Genomic DNA, 20,367 nt, shown 5'->3' with positions numbered 1-20,367 from the left:
CTTGAACCTGCCATCCTCCTACTTGAGTCAGTCCTCTTTTAGACTCGAACCTGTACACATTGTACTTAAACTTCAACCTTTTTGCAGCCAGGGGAAGTATACGGGTGGCTGCCCCAAAATTTCGTTGTGTGTCTGGCTATTTATCTCACAATGTAAAAAGAGAAGGAAATTTGTAGAAGGACCACCAGTGGCATAACTGAACGTAATTAGGGCTCCATAATCATCTGGAGATAAACCCCTCCAGTTCTCACCTACCAAGTACAGGCAAAATGGTAGCAAGTATATATCTGTGGAGTGTCAGACTGCCAGGTCAGTTGCTGGCTTGCACCCAGTTATCCGTTTATTCCCAAACCCACTCTAACCTTCATTTAAGACTCCTGCCATGTATGCACTGGAGAACCGGAGCCCAAGGTAAAAAGCAGGAAGGGTTACAACAGATGAACAGAAGCAGCTGACCAAGAAAATCCTCCGCTCAATCAAAGGCACTCAGGTGTTGTATTTGCCAAAGCTGCTCAGCCAAAGACAAAGCATATCGAAAAGGAGGGCATGGCACACATCAAGAATTCAAACAAGGGAAACACAGCTGGGACATATCCCACCACACCTGGCAGGGACCACTTGTTACTTTCATTTTTTTTTTTAAACACGCTCCATTTCAGCACAACATTACAAGCCTGAGTCCCCCTTCTAATTTAACATTGAAGTGAACTTACTTTTGTCATAAATGGGTTCGGAGACAATCGCTGGCAAACTTCTTCGATCCCCAGAGTTGTAAATGGCTTCAGCTTGGAAACACAGCCGAACCACATTCATCTCCACGTCTTCAATGCTTTTCGTTTGGCCGGCTGCAACATAAAAAAAGCACACAGTTGTAAAATTCTGTGAGTTACTGTTTAGGGTTTTAAAAAAGAAGTGATCTGGTTGTCAGCCACGTGTCACTGCGGCCCCCACAGTTCTACAACTGAGGTATGTTCTGCCATTACTGTAACCATTCATGACTTAATTGGCTAACAATCATGACAGAGATGGCACAGGCCTGTTACTTTGCACCATTCCCAAAATAATCCTTGTCTGGTTTATACAAAGTGGGGACTGGATCCATGATGAGATACCCTAACTCATAAGGTGCAAGTCAAAGCCCAGTAAGAGGCCTAGGCGGGGCCGGACGGACATCTGCCCTCATTTTCTATAGTGGGTAGTCAGCATGATTAGATTTTGATGGAACATGCATCCCATCAATAACACTAACGGCACCCCTTTGTGTATATACTGAGGACTTTAAGCAGCACACGCCTCCCCGAGGGGGATTGTTAAAAAAATTAATTAAAAAGAGTTGAAGTGAATGAGATGATGAGTCTGTTTGGAGATGAAGACCATCATTGAGTGGATGTCTTTTTTAGGAAGCCATTAGAGCTGGGGTCCTCAATCACGGTCCTGGAAGGCCGCAGTGGCTGCAGGTCTTTGCTCTGACCCAGTTGCTTAATAAGAAGCCCTTATTGCTCAAGTAACACTCCTGGTTCACTTTAGTTGTCTCGCTCGTTAAGATTTTGAACCCTCTCCTAGAAAGTTGATTCTGTTCATCTGGACGTAGTTCTTTTCCAGGGAGATACATTACATCACTCATCCAAGTGACTTCCTCAGTCTCAGTTGACTGCAGGTTTCTCCAACCTTATAAACAGTACCTTGGCCTAATGACCGAACTAGCACCATTGACTAACAATGGGACATGTGATCAATGATATGCAGATTGTCCATTGATCAATGGCCATGAGTACTATTCACAGGGAGTTGGGGAATGGCTGCAATCGCTGCATTGTAAGATGGTGAAAGATGTACCCTTAGGCCCCATCCTCAGTTCAGAGATGATCGTTCCTTTTTCACATAAATGGCCCCATTGACTCCTCGCTCAAAGCAGCATTCCTCCCTCTCCAGGATGTGCACATCTTCATCACCAAAAGAGTGACCACTGTCCTGTAGATGTAGATAGACTGCAGAGTCCTGGTCAAGATGAGGTAGCTCTTCTGTGTTGTGCCATCCGCTTCGCCAGTGGTTGTTTGGTTTCCCCTGATGTATGATTCACGGCATTCCTCTTGGCACTTAACTGTGTAAACTATATTACCGGGGAACGCGATCCTTGAGGCGAACCACTTTTTTGCCATATTGTGTTTTAGGGTTTGGTACTCATAGCCATTGATCAATGGACAATTTGCATATCATTGATCACACGGCCCATCGTTAGTCAATGGTGCTAGTTCGATCATTAGGTCAAGGTACTGTTTATAAGGTTGTAGAAACCTGCAGTCAACTGAGACTGAGGAAGTCATTTGGATGAGTGATGTAACGTATCTCCCTGGAAAAGAACTACGTCCAGATGAACAGAATCAACTTTCTAGAATTTCCTTACCTGGATTATTCAGCATGCATCAAGACATTTTGAACCCTTACTTCTTATTTTAGTCCTAAACAGCTGTATTCTTGTTTTTAATGGCTCCTAATTAGCAATAACATGCAATTGACAAAAGAGACCAGCATTTCTCCATTTGGCTTGTTACCATTGTGTATTTATCATTCAGTATGGGGTTTAATTAAATACTTGGAAGGAAAGTGAGGAGAAAAAAGTGAAGGACTGAGAATCACTCCTCCATTTAAGCCTTCAAATCATTTGGATGATATCCTTAGGAAAGGGAAGAAAATCTAGGATATGAGAATGAGCTGACATAGCAGCGTTAAAGCACTAGCAAGCCATGAAATTAAATTATTGGTGAGAATTGCTGTCTAATTAAGCAACTGGGTTAGAACAAAAACCAATAGCCACTGCGGCCCTCCAGGACTGTAATTGCATTAGAGCATCAGGTGACAAACATCTAGTCAGATTGGGACAGCCAGAAATGAAGACGTGTGTGATCTTCAGGTTGTCGACTAACCGATACACCAGACACATCATTATGAGTTCTAATTGACCACCCAAGTCTGAAAACTGCTAAGGCAAGAACATCATTTTAGTTTTGACACTTGTAATAAGTACATACGTTTAATATGTCACTGTGCTCTGTACAAAAAAATATTTTATACATTCACTCACATGTACAGCTAACACAAGGCCAGATTTAGCACACAGGGACTCATCATTTAGAACTGCTAAGCAAGCATTAGATGACAAGAAAGGAACAACGGCGAAATGGGCATTGTACTATTTCTGTAGGGCAGAGTCGGCATGACATTGGATCCTCTTTGCCTTGTTTGTAATGGCATGATTCACCTAAGTTGGGGCCTGCACATGAAGAAAGGGTATAAAACCTTGGAACATTGCCCGGCACACCTTTGAACCCAATGGACGGATGGGAGATAACATCATCCGATCCTGAAAATCCTTCCAGCGCAGAAAGAAAATGGCAGACTCTACACAAGGTCTTGTCGTGGCTTCCCATCTGTTATGCCACATAAACCGTCATTAAAGAAAGCTAAGTTATTTTCTCTTATGTGATTTCTTACCACCGTATCACTAAGGGAGGGATATCACCTCTTTAAAATATATCTATTTAGATTCAGGTTACTTAAGACGCCACAACTGCAAAACAAACGTATTTCCAGGGAGCGTGCGCATCCTATAGGAAAACAACACTTTAACATCTTAAATTAAATGATGTTTAAAAAAAAAACAGTACTACTGTTACCATAAATCAATCAAATTTGGGATCCAAAGTTCAAGAATTAAGAGCAGTAAGTTAAAACTCAAGAGATCAGTGTCTCTCCAGCCAGAGAAAGGCCTAAATACTCTTCAGTTAGGTCTAAGTTGAAGTGTTTGGGTTAAAAACATGAATAAAATACCCCAAAATAACAAAACGTAAAACATAAATTCATGTACATCTTGGGACCACCTTCCTGACTCTGGTGAGGTAAGCAATTCCACCCTGGAACGATAGGGGGTGCTGACGCTAATGTTAACTTAGCCAAGAAAAAAATGCCCAAGAAGGATGACTCTTGGTGTACGGAGCGAGCGTGTGCAGTTTTACTTTCACAAATGCCACCCAGCGGGTAACAACGTCCACTCAGTATCACCAGAGTTCAGTGACCAGGTTGGTCCCCCTTAACTTTCATATATGGCACCCCTCAGAGGGCCGTCTAAGTTACCTAATGGATTGACTGGATCTGACTGGATATCTTTGAAATGGTGGAGGATGAAGCATATAAACAATAGCGTTCAGGCAGCTATCTGCTCTTTGAATGGCCTGTAGGGGGCGTCTCACAACCCCAAATAACAACCCTGGAATTCAAAATGACAAAACAAAACAAAGTCTCAATAAGTGATACCGGGGAACAATAAAGTGCAACCAAAACAGAAAACAATAAAAAAAAAAAACCTCTGCCAAACTCCCCAACCCTAAAAACCGAGGCCTAACCAGACAATAGCTAATCTGTTAACACACTCGGCCCTGCTCACCTTCCACTATTTGAGCTCTTGTCACCAGCTGCCTCCCTGCTCTAAGCTCTCTGAACAAAGGAAGCAAGGCCTTTTCATGCCATGTCCCAAACACCTGCCGGGTACCCTACCATAAGCACTTTAAGCACAATGGGCACTGGCTGGTGCCGCAGGATGTTTCTGATGCCTGTGTATGTTTCTGTTTTGATGTCAAAACTGGGGCCCCAATGCACTACTTTGCCTGGGGGCCTTTGATGCTGTTAAGATGGCCCTGACTTCAGGGGTCCCAAATGACACTGATCTCTAGTGTTGTATGGGTAGGAGTCCCACATACTGGCACCAGCAATTCCTGTGTGTTAGCCCGACTAAAACGGTGTACTGGAGGGGGCCATATTGATTGTCCTCTTCAGTATACCTATGAGGCCACAACACATCACTCCCTAGTGGTCTGGAGATCCTGAAACCCTGTAACAGGGCTTACATTATGACCTCTGGGGTGTTGGAGGATTGCTTGCTATGATGGTAGCATCCTCTGCTGGTCAATAAGGGTACCACAGCCCAGATTAACTTCACAGCACACACACACACACACACACACACACTACAAGGACTCATTTGCTAATCGTTCCTTCTTATGGACAATGAGATGGTGGTGGAAAGCCCCAAAGTGGTTTGAGTAAACAAGCAAACAGCAGACAAAAATGCAAATGTTGTTTTCATTCACTTTATATGATTCTGGGCTAAATTTCCCCGAGGGGGATTTTAAAAAAATTTCATTTGGGGTTAATCTAAAAAGAGCTGAAGTGAACAAGATGATGAGCCTGTTTGGAGTTAAAGACAGTCGTTGAGTGGACGTCTTTTAGGAAGCCATTAGAGCATCAGGTGACAAACATCTAGTCAGATTGTGAAAGGCAGAAATGATGAAATGTGTAATCTTCAGGATGTCGACTAACCAATACACCAGACACATTACTATGAGGTCTAACTGACCACCCAAGTTTGAAAACTGCTAAGGCAAGAACACCATTTCAGTATTGACACTTAAGCATCTTAAATTAGGCAAAAGATGTTAAAAACAGTACTACTACTACCATAAATGAATCAAATTTGGGATCCAAAGTTCAAGAATTAAGAGCAGTAAGGTAAAACTCAAGAGATCAGTGTCTCTCCAGCCAGAGAAAGGCCTAAATAATCTTCAGTTAGGATTAATATGAAGTGTTTGGGTTAAAAAACATAAATAATATACCCCAAAATGACAAACCATAAACTCATGCACACCTGAGGACCGCCTTCTTGGCTCTGGTGAGGTAAGCAATTCCACCCTGGAACAATAGGGGGCTCTGACGCGAACGTTATCTTAGCCAAGAAAAAAAATGCTCAAGAAGGATGACTGACTCCGCCCCTTCATTCAGAGAAAACTCCGCCTCACCTCCCTAGAGAAAACTCCACCCTTTCCAGTCTCCACCCTATAAAGCCAGCCTGTTCCTGGAAGGTGCAGTCAGATACTAAACCAACACTAGTGAAGGACAGAGCTCCTGAATACTGACCCGAGTTTTTGTTTGGGACACTTGTCAGCTGTATATTTTTGTTAATATTTAAAGGGGCGGTTAGGATGGAACCCCAGTCTTTCCTTCACTTCTCGAGTTGACTACTCATTTGAGTTGTCTACTTTAATTTATTAAAAGCTAGTGGGCTCTACCCCCCCTGCTTGCTTCATCTCGCCAACCCCCGGGCTGGTGCTACGCGCTAGCCACTTCACGGATCTGCCGCTCACGTATGGGGAAGCGGATGTACTGTACAATTTAAACAGATTGTTATTTTCATGGGAATGCATAATAGAACTTACTATTTTACATTACAGCAGGTAGATAACGGTAGTAAAAAATAGTAAAACGCAATAAATTGAAAGTAAATTATATTTCATGTTTTGTTAGACGTATTTGTTACGTTATACGTTTTTGTTCTGTTTGGCTTCGAAACTAACACGCAAATACTTTTTTTAACTTACACAATTACAGTAAAAACAATTTTTTGAATTAACTTTTCGGCAATATCGTGTTGAGATTTGATTCTGTGTTTGGACTTGCATCGTGACAATGCAACGTATAACAGCCCGTGAGTGAATATCGTTTCATTCTCTTTAATCAAGTTTTTCGAATGTTTGTCTCTGTGATTTGTTAATTTTCTTTGCAGAAGCTATTCTAATGGGAAAACTGTAAACATTTTAATACAAATGGCATATCAAGATCTCCTTTGGTGTCTAATGTTATCCCCTGAAGATGTGCATTACCTTTATTGTTGCCTGTTAAAATTTGAATACAACTGATCTTGTCCTATTGCATAGCCCATCACTCAGACATAAATTACCCAATAACATTACGATACATCCTTCTTTCTACAGTAATTTGTGCAGTCAAAGACCTGATGGTGTTAATGGTTGTAGATATTCTTCGTGATATTGTAAGTTCTGCGGTGGGCTGGCGCCCTGCCCGGGTTTTGTTTTCTGCCTTGTGCCTTGTGTTGGCTGGGATTGGCTGCAGCAGACCCCCGTGACCCTGTAGTTAGGATATAGCGGGTTAGATAATGGATGGATGGATATTGTAAGTTGATGTTTTCATCTTCCGCACGATCACCACCAACTGTTTGAGCATAGTCTACTGATACGCATTTAACCAATTTGCAGCGTAATTGACCGACAATTTTAGCATTAATTCGTTTGACTTCATCGTTTCTCTGTGCTAGGAGTGCCCGTGTACTCATTTTTTCTGTTGATAAGTCTTCGGGATAAAATTCTTCAATAAGATTTGGACATAATATACTGCTCAAAAGAATTAAAGGAATACTTTTTAATCAGAGTATAGCATAAAGTCAATGAAACTTATGGGATATTAATCTGGTCAGTTAAGTAGCAGAGGGGGTTGTTAATCAGTTTCAGCTGCTGTGGTGTTAATGAAATTAACAACAGATGCACTAGAGGGCACCAATGAGATGACCCCCAAAACAGGAATGGTTTAACAGGTGGAGGCCACTGACATTTTTCCCTCCTCATCTTTTCTGACTGTTTCTTCACTAGTTTTGCATTTGGCTACAGTCAGTGTCACTACTGGTAGCATGAGGCGATACCTGGACCCTACAGAGGTTGCACAGGTAGTCCAACTTCTCCAGGATGGCACATCAATACGTGTCATTGCCAGAAGGTTTGCTGTGTCTCCCTGCACAGTCCCAAGGGCATGGAGGAGATTCTAGGAGACAAGCAGTTACTCTAGGAGAGCTGGAGAGGGCCATAGAAGGTCCATAACCCATCAGCAGGATCAGTATCTGCTCCTTTGGGCAAGGAGGAACAGGATGAGCACTGCCAGAGCCCTACAAAATGACCTCCAGCAGGCCACTGGTGTGAATGTCTCTGACCAAACAATCAGAAACAGACTTCATGAGGGTTGCCTGAGGGCCCAAATGTCTACTGCGCCCTGTGCTCACTGCACAGCACCGGGGAGCTCAATTGGCATTTGCCATAGAATACCAGAATTGGCAGGTCCACCACTGGCGTCCTGTGCTTTTAACAGATGAGAGCAGGTTCACCCTGAGTATATGTGAAAGACGTGAAAGGGTCAGGAGAAGCCGTGGAGAATATTATGCTGCCTGTAACATCGTTTAGCATGACTGGTTTGATGGTGGGTCAGTGATGATCTTGGAGGCATATCCATGGAGCGACTCACAGACCTCTACAGGCTAGACAACGGCATCTTGACTGCCATTAGGTATCAGGATGAAATCCTTGGACCCATTGTCAGACCCTACGCTGGTGCAGTACGTCCTGGTTTCCTCCTAATGTGGCAAGAGTATGCAGGCAGTACCTGGAGGATGAAGGAATTGAAACAATTGAATGGCCTTCACGATCCCCTGACTTAAACCCAATAGAACATCTGTGGGACATTATGTTTCGGTCCATTAGGCGCCGCCAGGTTGCTCCTCAGACTGTACAACAGCTCAGGGATGCCCTCATACAGATCTGGGAGGAAATGCCACAAGACACCATCCGTCGTCTCATTAGGAGCATGCCCGATGTTGTCAAGCATGCATACAAGCTCGTGGGGGCCACACAAGATACTGAAAAGCATTTTGAGTAGCGGAAATTAAGTTTTTGAAAAAATGGACTAGCCTGCCACATCTTCATTTCACTCTGATTTTAGGGTGTCTACACAATTGAGTCCTCTGTAGGCAGAAAACTTTTATTTCCATTAAAAGACTTGGCATCCTTTTGTTCCTAAGACATTGCCCTGTCATTATTTGTATAGATATCCAACTTCATATTGAGATCTGATGTATCTAATGTGTTTCTTTAAAGTGTTCCTTTAATTTTTGTGAGCAGTGTATGTCTTCTTTTATTGGGAACTTAAAATTTATAAGAGCTGAGAGCACAGGAACTGAGTCTGACAAAAGCATTCACACGAATGAGAGGTGAGAGGACCGCGGGCCGTTAACCTGAAATGGTTAAGAGGAGGGCGAGACTTGAAAAAAAATCTCTTGGCAAATGTCTCATCTCAAGATTTTCTTTTATAATAGAGAGATAAAAAACTGAAATATGACACTGACACAAGGATTTAGACTATTTACTATGACACTTGAAATTTGGCTCAGGTGCATCCCCTCTTCTGATCATCACTGAGATATTTCTGCACCTTGTTTGAAGACCAACATGTGGTCAATTCAATTGATTTCTCATACTTAGAGCAAACACTAAGTCATGGGGTCGATGAAATTATTTGCAGAATTGAAAGATTGGATTGTGTTGAGGTGTTGATCTGGTGAAGACTGCAAAAAATGGTTTGGCAGCATTGAACCTCCTGCAGTTGGCTGATAAGAACTGCAGTGATCAGCACTCTACCAACTCGCTACCCTACTCTATCAGGCTGCTCCAGAGTCGCCAATCATTCGGAAGGTAGAGAAAAATGTATTCTTAAAACTGGTAATCTCTACGTATTAGAAAAGAATTATAAGCACATTAGAAAAGTAGATGCTATATTTTACTAAGTATTAAGATGTAAGAGTTAGGATTAAAAAGGCTTATGCCTAGTGTGGCAGACGGCTGGGGGGTCTTACCCGGTCAGGATGCCCTTCTGAGGAGAGGACATGTCAACAGCAGTACCTCCCCCAGGACACAAGAGGGCAGCCCCCCTGGTTTGCATTGGTGCCATGGGCTTGGAGCTTATAAAAGAGGGAATGTGAACTCTTTGGCTGTAAATAAAGGGCAACAAGTGCCAAGCCTGTAGGGAGTAAGGATAGGCCTTGTCAAACAGAAATGATGGACAGAGAGGGGTTTGACACCCCCTCAGGTAAGAAATATTGATAGAATTAATTAGAGACAGGACTAGAGCAGTGAAATGATAGGAGTCAGATGAGGATGAATAATGGCTGGTATGATAAGAATTGTCATAAATAAAGAGCTGCCCATAGCTGCTTGCTCTTTGCATCTGTAGCGAGTCTGTATGTGCGCCATACAATAAATCTCGATTCTGCTGCCTGTCCTGTGCCTTCATTGGCACTAACAGTGCCTGCCTGCTTCTACAAAGGTGACGGCAATAACGGAAAGAATATGGAGACTGGACACGCCTCACGTAGGAATCAAGCCAGGGTGCAAATCATGAGTACTGCATCATGAACTCAGTGTTACTGGTATAAAGTGAACGACCAGAATAAACCCAAGATATAGATGGTAAACTCAGAGATACTGAAGTGGATGAGCCTGTGGTGTTCTGGATTAAGGACCACCGTTTGGAAGGTGCAAGGACAGTGAGAGCAACACAAGGAACAGGCCTGTCTCCTTCTCTCGTCACCTTGCTCACCCCAGACTAGAAATACAACAGCAGGTCAGGTCACTTGCAGAAATTCTCAGATGATTCTGCACTTGTCGGGTGTATTGATAAAGGGGATGAGGCATAGGACAGGAGTCAGGGGGAGAACTTTAGGAATTGTCTTCAACCAAACATCAATAAAACTAAGAAACTGCTTACTGACTTTAAATACACCACAGAGCCTCTACACCTGGTCGTCATACAGGGAGTGAATACATAGGTGGGGCGCCACTACTAGGACTTGGGGGTCAACGACAGGCTGGACTGGTCTCATAACTTAGAGGAAATATAGAAGAAAGGGCAGGGTAGCCTCCTTTTTTTAGAGCCCTGTGTCCCTTTAGTGTGTTTGGTGACATCATTCATATGTTCTTCATCTCTGCGATGGCCAGTGCCATTTTGTCTATGCTGTGGTGTGCTGATCTGGTAACATCACTTCAAGAGAGGCCCACCAAATCAACAAGCTAATTAAAAGGGCAGAATCAGTTATGGGATGCCATCTGGACCTGCTGGAGGTGGAATTGGAGGAGACGAGACTGAACACAGTTGCACATTCTCTCTGTGACTTTTACCCAACAAATTATTCAGCAGAATTGTGACGAGAAACATTACTGGGTCTCTCTCTATTAATGTCCAATGGCCTTCCAGGGACTGGGACTGCTCTTTTTATCTTTAACTAAGCCAGAGGTTCTGCTTTCTTTTTAGTTATTATGGTGTGCACTTGAGGGGGATTGTCATTTCTTATAAAATATTTGTATTTATTCAGTTTCTGCAAAAAGCTATAATTTTTCTTGGGGTCAAATAAAGTGCTATCTATCTATCGTGACAGATTGAGGCCGCTGTTGTCCCCTTGAACCCTCAGACTAGATGCCAGACACCAGATAAAAGTCCAAATATAATTTTTATTTAGACAAATCAGTCCACAAAGCACCCTCCACTCCACTATTCTCATAAATAAACACAATAATCAATAATCACAATCCTCCAGTCCCAGACGCGTTGCCACCCTGCCACCCAGCTCAGCTCAACTACTGGGGTCTCCCACAGTCCTTTTATATTCCCTGACCCGGAAGTGTTTTTGATCCCTCAGTCCATGTGACTTCCTATCACTTCCGGGTCAGATCAAAAGTCCTCTTCTTCCTCCCGGAAGTACGTCATTTCCCCTGTCGCTGTGACTAAGATGTGCTTCCGGGTTACAGGGCACGTAACAGTCCTTGGGCCTCCCTGCAGTGTCCCCTAGGGACCCCTGTGGTATCCAGCAGGTCTGTGGATGAAAACTCCAAATGTCCATAATTCCCTGCTGGCATTCGGGGCACCTCCATGCTGCAGGGAGAGCTCCACCTGGCGGCCTGGGGGTATTGGCCGGGATGACTGGCCGGCCATATTCCACACTATCTATCTAGTTTATCCTACAAACTATAATAAAATTAATATCTATCTATCATCCTGCCTACTATACTAAAATATCTATTTATAATATAATAATATACATATTTACATAATATCTATTTATGTATCTATCTATTATACCTTTCTATCTATCAATCATATAGTGCCTTTCACTTCCCTGTCTAGCCATCTATCAATTGTACAGGTCCTTTCACTTCTCTAGCCATCTATAATATAGTGCCTTATTTATCTATCTGTCATTTAGTGACATCTATGTATCTATCCGTCTGTCTTTACTGTACTCTTCCAGCCCCAGCTGAGACTGATATTCAGCTGTGAGACATTTTACCCTGCGTGACTCTCGCCCACGTCCAGCTGGTATACACATGCATGACATACTGTAACACAGCCCGCTTCTATCCCACAAGCACCAAATTTTGATGCAAACATCCTGAGCCAGCGACAATATCACAGAAGGTGAAAGCCATAGAGGTGACACAGAGAGAGAGTGACTAACACTATCTAGAGGAATCTAAACAAGCGTGGGTGGCTTTATCTGTCTTCCCTCAAAGCCGACAGCCTGCAGGCCACCACACATTCCCCAGTAACTTCCTGCTGACCTTTTTCAGGGTTGGGTTGCTCTGATTTGTAGACTCCGTCATGTGCACAGAGTGCAGTGTAAAGCGTCTTCCTGTCAACACTTTCTCCACCCTTCCTTTATAGGTTGTCACATTTCAATTGCCTTTCACAGAAGTCCTAACAATAACTGCACACACATGTGCATTAAGAAAACTAAAGCAAAGATGGCCTTTATTTCCACTTAAATCTGTCCCTATATATACAGTATATTAGTTATATGGGAGGCAACTGAAAGCTCAAAAAGGGATAATTCTATGGCAAACTAGGGGTGGCAGAGTGCACTGATCCTTCCTCTTCCACCTTGGGAGACCACTCCTAGGAAAACTCCTGAGGCCGATGCCTCCAAACTAAAAGTAACCCCCTCTTCTGTCTCAGATTCCATATAAAAAAATCAATGATAACCTCCCAATCCCCCAGGTGGCTTTCAATTGGGAACCCACATCTGGTATCTGGAAGTGATGATTCCCACTTGAGGAACAACTCCTGACACCACCACTTGTTGTTTCCTTTTGTTTATAGGTGTGCCTGTTAAATGGGGACTACCACAGAAGAACCTCAACCCCTTTTTTCTGTCCCTTTGGTACTTCTTACATTTTTACTACATTAAAAAAAAAAATTACACTTCAATGTGCGTGGATCAGAGACAATGCTGGCAATTTATCTCAAGTTTGTTTCTCCTTATAATTACCTTATGGAATGTGGCATATAAAAATAAGGCCAGCTGATGGATTCACCCCTGACTCTGACAGAGAAAAACAATACCTGGGTTGTTTCTAACACAAATTCGGACGATGTTCGGTCATTAATTACTTGACACATGGGTCACAGCTAGAGAGCTGGGTGTCACTTTGGGGGATCAGTAGCACAGGTCCCCTCCAAAGAATTGCCCAGACTATACACACCAGATTTGAAACTGGGGTTAAGTTTAAACAGCAGACTCTACTCTACTGGAACCTTAACCTGCAATTGCTCCGTCCTGGGTATGACGTTAATCTGCACCCAGCCCTGTAAGCAGCTCCTCCAATTTATAGCGAGAACTCTGGGATTGGGGGCAGGATTGGCACTCCAGCCACTGTAAAACAACCTCACTCTGTTCCACTCCATTTGAACTAGTGTGGTGCTGTGGTGTCACTCATTGCACGGCTGCACGCAGATCCTAATCTGGGTGGTTCGTTGTGAGGTGGGTGCGGCAATGTGCTGTAATCAGCGTATATCATCGTTTAATCGTGCGACAATGTGCTGTAACTTACTATCCACCATGAAATATTAAAAGTCAAAATAACAGAATACAATAACACTGTCCGTCTTGAGAGGCGCTGCTATTTCTCTAAGATTATAAATAACAATGCTGGTAATCCCAGAGTCTTATTTTCTACAATTGATCGCTACTAAACCCAGGTAACTCAAAGGAATGCCTCCTAAGTACTTCTAGTAAAACCTGTGAGGCTGTTGCTGTATTTTTCAATCAAAAAATTAATGATATTAGAAATAACATAGTATATCTCCCCAACACTAAGGATCCTCCTAAACCCCAGCATCCTGTTATAAACAAATTAAACTCTTTCACTAGGATAGATTTACCTGATTTACAAAAATAATCTCTCAATTAAAACCCTCCACCTGTGTCCTTGACCCGATACCAACAAGGTTTTTCAAAGAAGTATCAGGCGTGCTAATTGATAATGTTCTGGACATAGTAAATTCGTCACTAGATACGGGGGTCTTCCCAGACTGTCTTAAGACTGCTGTAGTGAAACCCCTACTTAAGAAACATAATCTTGACCCTCGGCTCTTGAAAATTTTAGACCCATCTCTAACCTGCCTTTCTTAAGTAAAGTTCTAGAGAAGGCAGTCATTATGCAGTTAAATGACCACCTCAATAAACATGCTATTCTTGATAAATTTCAGTCAGGTTTTAGAACAAATCACAGCACAGAAACTGCACTCATTAAAGTAGTAAATGACTTGCGAGTGAATGCAGACAGAGGCCATTTATCTGTTCTCATCCTCTTAGATCTGAGTGCTGCATTTGACACCATTGATCACAACATTCTTAGAAATCGCCTTAGTCAATGGGTGGGCCTCTCTGGCAGTGTCTTAAATTGGTTTGAATCCTACCTGACAGGGAGAAAATTTTTGTTAGTTGTGGTAATTACAACTCAAGACACATGATATCCAATATGGTGTTCCACAAGGCTCTATCCTGGGTCCGCTGCTCTTCTCAATCTACATGCTTCCGTTAGGTCAGATTATCTCAGGGCACAACGTGAGCTACCACAGCTATGCTGATGACACACAGCTGTACTTATCAATAGCACCTGATGACCCGATTCTCTTGATTCACTAACACAATGTCTGACTTGTATCTCAGAATGGATGAATAGTAACTTTCTCAAGTTAAATAAAGAAAACTGAAATCTTAGTGATTAGCAATAATGGATACAATGAGGCTATTAGAAATAAACTGGATACATTAGGATTAAAAGTCAAGACGGAGGTAAAAAGCTTAGGGGTGATTGTTGACTGTAATCTGAATTTTAAATCATATTAATCAGATCACTAGGACAGCATTTTTCACTTAAGAAACATAAGTAAAGTTAGACCTCTTATATCACTGAAAGATGCTGAGAAATTAGTTCACGTTTTGTTTTCAGTCGACTAGATTACTGTAACGCACTCCTCTCAGGACTACCCAAAAAAGACATAAATCATTTGCAACTAGTGCAGAATGCAGCTGCTAGAATCCTAACTAGGAAAAGAAAATCAAACACATTACTCCAGTTTTAATGTCACTACACTGGTTACCTGTGTCATTCAGGATTGACTTTAAAATTCTGCTTATGGTTTATAAAGCCTTAAATAATCTCGCCCATCTTATATATCGGAATGTCTGACACCTTATATTCCAAATCGTAACCTCAGATCCTCAAATGAGTGTCTCCTTAGAATTCCAAGAACAAAACTTAAAAGAAGTGGTGAGGCGGCCTTCTGCTGTTATGCACCTAAAATCTGGAATAGCCTGCCAATAGGAATTCGCCAGGCTGATACAGTAGAGCACTTTAAAACACTGCTGAAAACACATTACTTTAACATGGCCTTTCTATAACTTCATTTTAATTTAATTTAACTTAATCCTGATACTCTGTATGTTCAATTTCCTTATAATAACTATTCATGGTGGCTCTAAAATCTGTACTGACCCCTACTCTCTTTTCTGTTTCTTTTTCCGGTTTCTTTGTGGTGGTGGCCTGCGCCACCTCCACCTACTCAAAGCTTCATGATGCTCCAACAATGATGGATGGGGATTTAAAGGCAGAAGTCTACGTGACCATCATCATCATCAAGCCCTTCCGTGAGAACCCTAAATCCAAAGAGGACTGTTTCATTTATGTTAGGTAGAATGCCCAGAGGGGACTGGGTGGTCTCATGGTCTGGAATCCCTACAGATTTTATTTTTTCTCCAGCCGTCTGGAGTTTTTTTGTTTTTTCTGTCCCCCCTGGCCATTGAACCTTACTCTTATTCGATGTTAATTAATGTTGATTTATTTTGTTTTCTTATTGTGTCTTTTATTTTTCTATTCTTTATTATGTAAAGCACTTTGAGCTACTGTTTGTATGAAAATGTGCTGTAGAAATAAATGTTGTTGTTGTTGTTGTTTAATCGTGTGACATGTCTACTGCATATATTTGAGAATGAAGCTGGAGGAAAGTCTGAATTTGACAGCAAGCACAGAAGCCACAGTCACCTGTGTGTCCTGAGGCAGCATCTGGTTCTCAGGTATGGGCAGAATATACCTGCATATGCCCTCTGAGCCTGCGGTTGTAAGTAAGCTGTTTTACACAGTGGCACATGGGGGCATACGACCAAGAAGCAGAAGAAGAAGAAAAAGAAGCAGAAAAAGAAAAAGAAGAAGAAGCAGAAGAAGGAGAAGAAACTGAAGAAAAAGAAGGAGCAGAAGAAGCTGAAGAAGCAGAAGAAGAAGAAGAAGCAGAAGAAGAAAAAGAAGAAGAATCAGAAGAAGGAGAAGAAGCTCAAGAAGAAAAAGAAGGAGAAGAAGCTGAAGAAGAAGCAGAAGTAGAAGAATCAGAAGAAGGAGAAGCAGAAGAAGAAGAAGCTCAAGAAGAAAAAGGAGAAGAAGCTGAAGAAGAACAAGAAATAGAAGAAGGAGAAGAAGCTGAATTAGAACAAGAAGGAGAAGAAGCAGAAGAAGATGAAGAAAAAGAATGAGACATTGAAGAAGAAGCAGAAATAGAAAAAAAGAAAAAGCAGAAACTGAAGAAGAAGAAGCTGAAGAAAAAGCAGAAGTTGATGACGAAGAACAAGAAGCAGAAGAAGAAGGAAAAGAAACTGAAGTAGAAGTAGAAGAAGGAGAAGAAGTAGAAGGAGAACAAGCAGAAGAAGAAGCAGCAGAAGAAGAAGAAGAATAGGGAGATTCTGCACTAACAGGCTTGACAGAAGAATCCGAAAGCCTAAATCTGCTGTGATTGTCACCCTAGCCTCTCAAAAAAGTACCAGAAAGAAGGACGTTGACTGAGCTGCTGGTCATCATGAACAGGTCTTCATATCTTCTGTGTCAGGTCCTGGTGAGCCTGCAGGACACCTCAAAACAAGGCTGATTTGTCCATAGTATTCCAGATGGAGCCAGTGGAGGATTTTTTTACACTCTGCCATTAGATTTTACAACATAACCTCTGAATAGACTGTGATCAGATTCGATTATAGACATAAGTATGAACGTATTTTGTATGTTTTTTTTGGGTCTGTTTATATATTTATCCTTCTGCTGTGATTTTGACTTGAGAGCATTAAAGCGTCTAACCATCTACAGGTATGTACTCATTTGACAGTTGAAAAGCACTTACTGTTAAAGGGGTCGATGCCCTGTTTCCTTCGTTTTTCCAGAGCTGCATCGACTTCTTTTCTTCTCACACACTGGATACCCAGATTTGAAAAGCTAAAAAAATAAATAAATAAATAAACAAATACAAGGGATGTTCAAAAACTTTCTGCATTTTTTTTAACTGCATTTATTAAGAATTTCAAAAACAAATGACATCACTTTTCTACATAGTCACCTTCGTTTGCAATGTAATTCTCCCAGCATTGTACCAGTTTTTTAATGCCCAATTACTACTCCTCCCGCCTTCACCGTTACCAACGAAAATATAAAAGTGTGGAAACTTTTTGAGCGTCCCTCAGGAATTAATAAATAAGGATAAGGAATAATAATCAGCGAGATTGTACAGAAGCAGCTCTTCACTCTAAACAAAACAAAAAACTGAATCAGTAGTGTCGTTCAGGAAGCAAGAGCTTTGCAAAGAAAGTCAGGACCACTCTTTTCTAAGCCAAGGAACCGAAGTACAAGCACAAGAATGAAAAGCGACAGCAGTTACTGCAAAGCTGTGGTCGCACAATGGAGAATTATTCTGTCGAAAAGTAGCACTGTCAAAGACGTCTCTTTAGTGTCATGGCGTACATCTACTTGTGCTTTAATAACCCAGTTATTCTCCTGCTTTCTAAAAAGGCCACGTATGCCATTATTTCGCTGAGAGAAACCGGGTTATTGGTCTCTAAGAAATCGGGTTAACAAACGTTGATTTCTCTGCGAGTAACCCGGCTATCTGTCCATGTAAACCCTTGACGGGGTTACACTGAAGGATGTTGCAGTCTGCGCCTGTCCGTTGCACTCTGTCAACACACTTTCAGCAGACACACAAGATAAAGTTACTGAGGCAAAGGCTCAAGAGGTAACATTAGGCCTTCTCCTGATTTAAATAAATTGTCTCAGTGTATCAGAATCTGATAAATTTATGTTGATGCACTGAACGTACAGTGCTAAGCTCAGCAGTAGAGAGCAGTAGGGTGACACGTTAAAAGTGACGTGTGTTATGTAGTCTGATTACTTTTTAAAGTAGTGAGTAACCTAATGTCATACTTATCTAACTGAAGTAAGAATATCTGCGTTAATTTATTATCCCAGCTGCACTGGGTGCAATAGCAAGAAGCACATGTGTTAGTATGCCGGTCCTTTGCAGGGCTCAATCGCACAGCCAAGCAGAAAAGAGTGAGCCATTTGCAATCCGGTAAGAGAAACCAATTAATAAATACATTATACATAGGAAGTGGAAATAGACATGATGCATTAGGATTAAAAGTCAAGATGGAGGTAAAGAATTTAGGGGTAAGTATTGACTCTGACCTGAATTTTAAATTGCATGTTAATCAGATCACTAGGACAGCATTTTTTCACTTAAGGCATATAGCAAAAGTTAGACCTCTTATAACATTTCAAGATGCTGAAAAATGAGTTCACGCTTTTGTTTTCAGTCGGCTAGATTACTGTAACGCACTCCTCTCAGGACCACCTAAAAAAGACATCAATCGATCTCAACAAGTGCAGAATGGCGCTGCTAGAATCCTAACTAGGAAAAGAAAATCCGAACACATCTCTCCAGTTCTGATGTCACTACACTGGTTACCTGTGTCATTCAGGATCGTCTTTAAAATCCTGCTTATGGTTTACAAAGCCTTCAATAATCCGCTCCATCTTATATATCAGAGTGTCTGACACCTACCACTCCAAATCGTAACCTCAGATCTTCAAATGAGTGTCTGCTGAGAATTCCAAGAGCTAAACTTAAAAGAAGTGGTGAGGCGGGTGGTCTTCTGCTGTTATGCACCTAAAATCTGGAATAGCTGACCGATAGAAATTAGCCAGGATAACACAGTGGAGCACTTTAAAACACTGCTGAAAACTCATTGTTTTAACATGGCTGTATCATAGCTTCATCTTAGTTTAATAGATAGATAGATAGATAGATAGATAGATAGATAGATAGATAGATAGATAGATAGATAGATACTTTATCCTGATGCTCTGTATATTCAATTAATTATCATTACTATTCATGGTGGCTCCAAAATCCATACTAACCCCTACTTTCTCTTCTGTTCTTTTTCTGGTTTTCTGTGGTGGCAACCTGCACCAACACCACCTAATCAAAGCACCATGATGTCCGTACATTGATGGATTAAAGGCCAGAAGTCCACGTGACTGTCATCATCAAGTTCTTCCATGTGAACCCTGAATACCATGAGGACTGATCGAGGTCATTTATGTTAGGTAGAATGCCTAGAGGGGGCTGGGTGGTCTTGTGGCCTTGGACCCCCTGCAGATTTTATTTTTTTTTCTCCAGCTGTCTGGAGTTTTTTTTGTTTTTTCTGTCCTCCCTGGCCATCGGACCTTACTTTTATGCTATGTTAATTAGAGTTCCATTATTTTAACTCTTATTTATTTTGCTGAAATCTGTGATTGCCTGGATTGCAGCAACTACAGGGGGATAACACTGCTCTCGGTGCCGGGTAAGGTCCTTGCTAGGGTCATCCTCAATAGGATCTGTGATCACTTGCTCACCTACCAGCTACCGGAACAGTCTGGTTTTATGCCTAAGAAGTCGACCATCGACTGCATCCTGACACTGAGGGTTCTCATGGATTGCAAACGCAAATATCGACAAGAGTTTCTTTGCAGCCTTTGTCAATTTTCGCAAAGCGTTCGACTCAGTTGATCGAACTGCCCTGTGGGACATCCTGAGGGTTTGTGGGCTCCCCTCGAGGTTGCTGGATATCATGGCAGGCCTGTCCACTCGTACTGTGAGTGCTGCGCAGAGTGGAGGCAGGACCTCTGCGTTTTTTCCCAGTTGATTCTGGGGTTCGTCAGTGGTGTGTTCTGCTCCTACTCTGTTCAATGCTTGTATGGACTGGGTGTTGGGCAAGGTAGTGGAGTCCAGCGGCTGTGGGGCATCTGTTGGTGAAGAAAGATTCACGGATCTTGGCTTTGCTGATGATGCTGTGATCTTCGCAGAGTCAATGGAGGCTCTGATCAGGGCCCTCGAGAGACTGAGTGAGGAGTCTGAGTGTCTGGGCGTGCGAGTGTCCTGATAAAAACCAAGAGCCAGGCCTTTAATGACCTCTTGGGCACGGCCATCAGCAGTGTGTCCATCTGCACAGAAGAAGCTCCTCGTTAGAAACTTGAGGCTCTGACCCTCAAAGTATCCAAGCTCTCATGT

The 20,367-nt window shown here is 42.2% G+C and overlaps 1 protein-coding gene across 2 annotated transcripts in view; it reads right to left on the bottom strand.

Annotated features, from left to right (window-relative positions):
* The window catches only part of relb (v-rel avian reticuloendotheliosis viral oncogene homolog B), an 85,033-nt gene that overhangs the window by 9,987 nt on the left and 54,679 nt on the right, over positions 1–20,367 (bottom strand). For both annotated transcript variants that reach the window (XM_039768085.1, XM_039768086.1), the window contains 2 exons: positions 17,161–17,252; positions 714–845 (listed from right to left, as the gene is read on the bottom strand). In XM_039768085.1, the coding sequence (XP_039624019.1) occupies positions 714–845; positions 17,161–17,252 (224 nt within the window). The remainder of the gene's footprint in view (positions 1–713; positions 846–17,160; positions 17,253–20,367) is intronic.

The sequence above is a fragment of the Polypterus senegalus genome, chromosome 11 (genome assembly GCF_016835505.1).
Source record: "Polypterus senegalus isolate Bchr_013 chromosome 11, ASM1683550v1, whole genome shotgun sequence".
Lineage (NCBI taxonomy): Eukaryota > Metazoa > Chordata > Cladistia > Polypteriformes > Polypteridae > Polypterus > Polypterus senegalus.
Note: the sequence above shows the minus strand (reverse complement) of the source record. Positions and strands in the feature narration are given on the sequence as shown.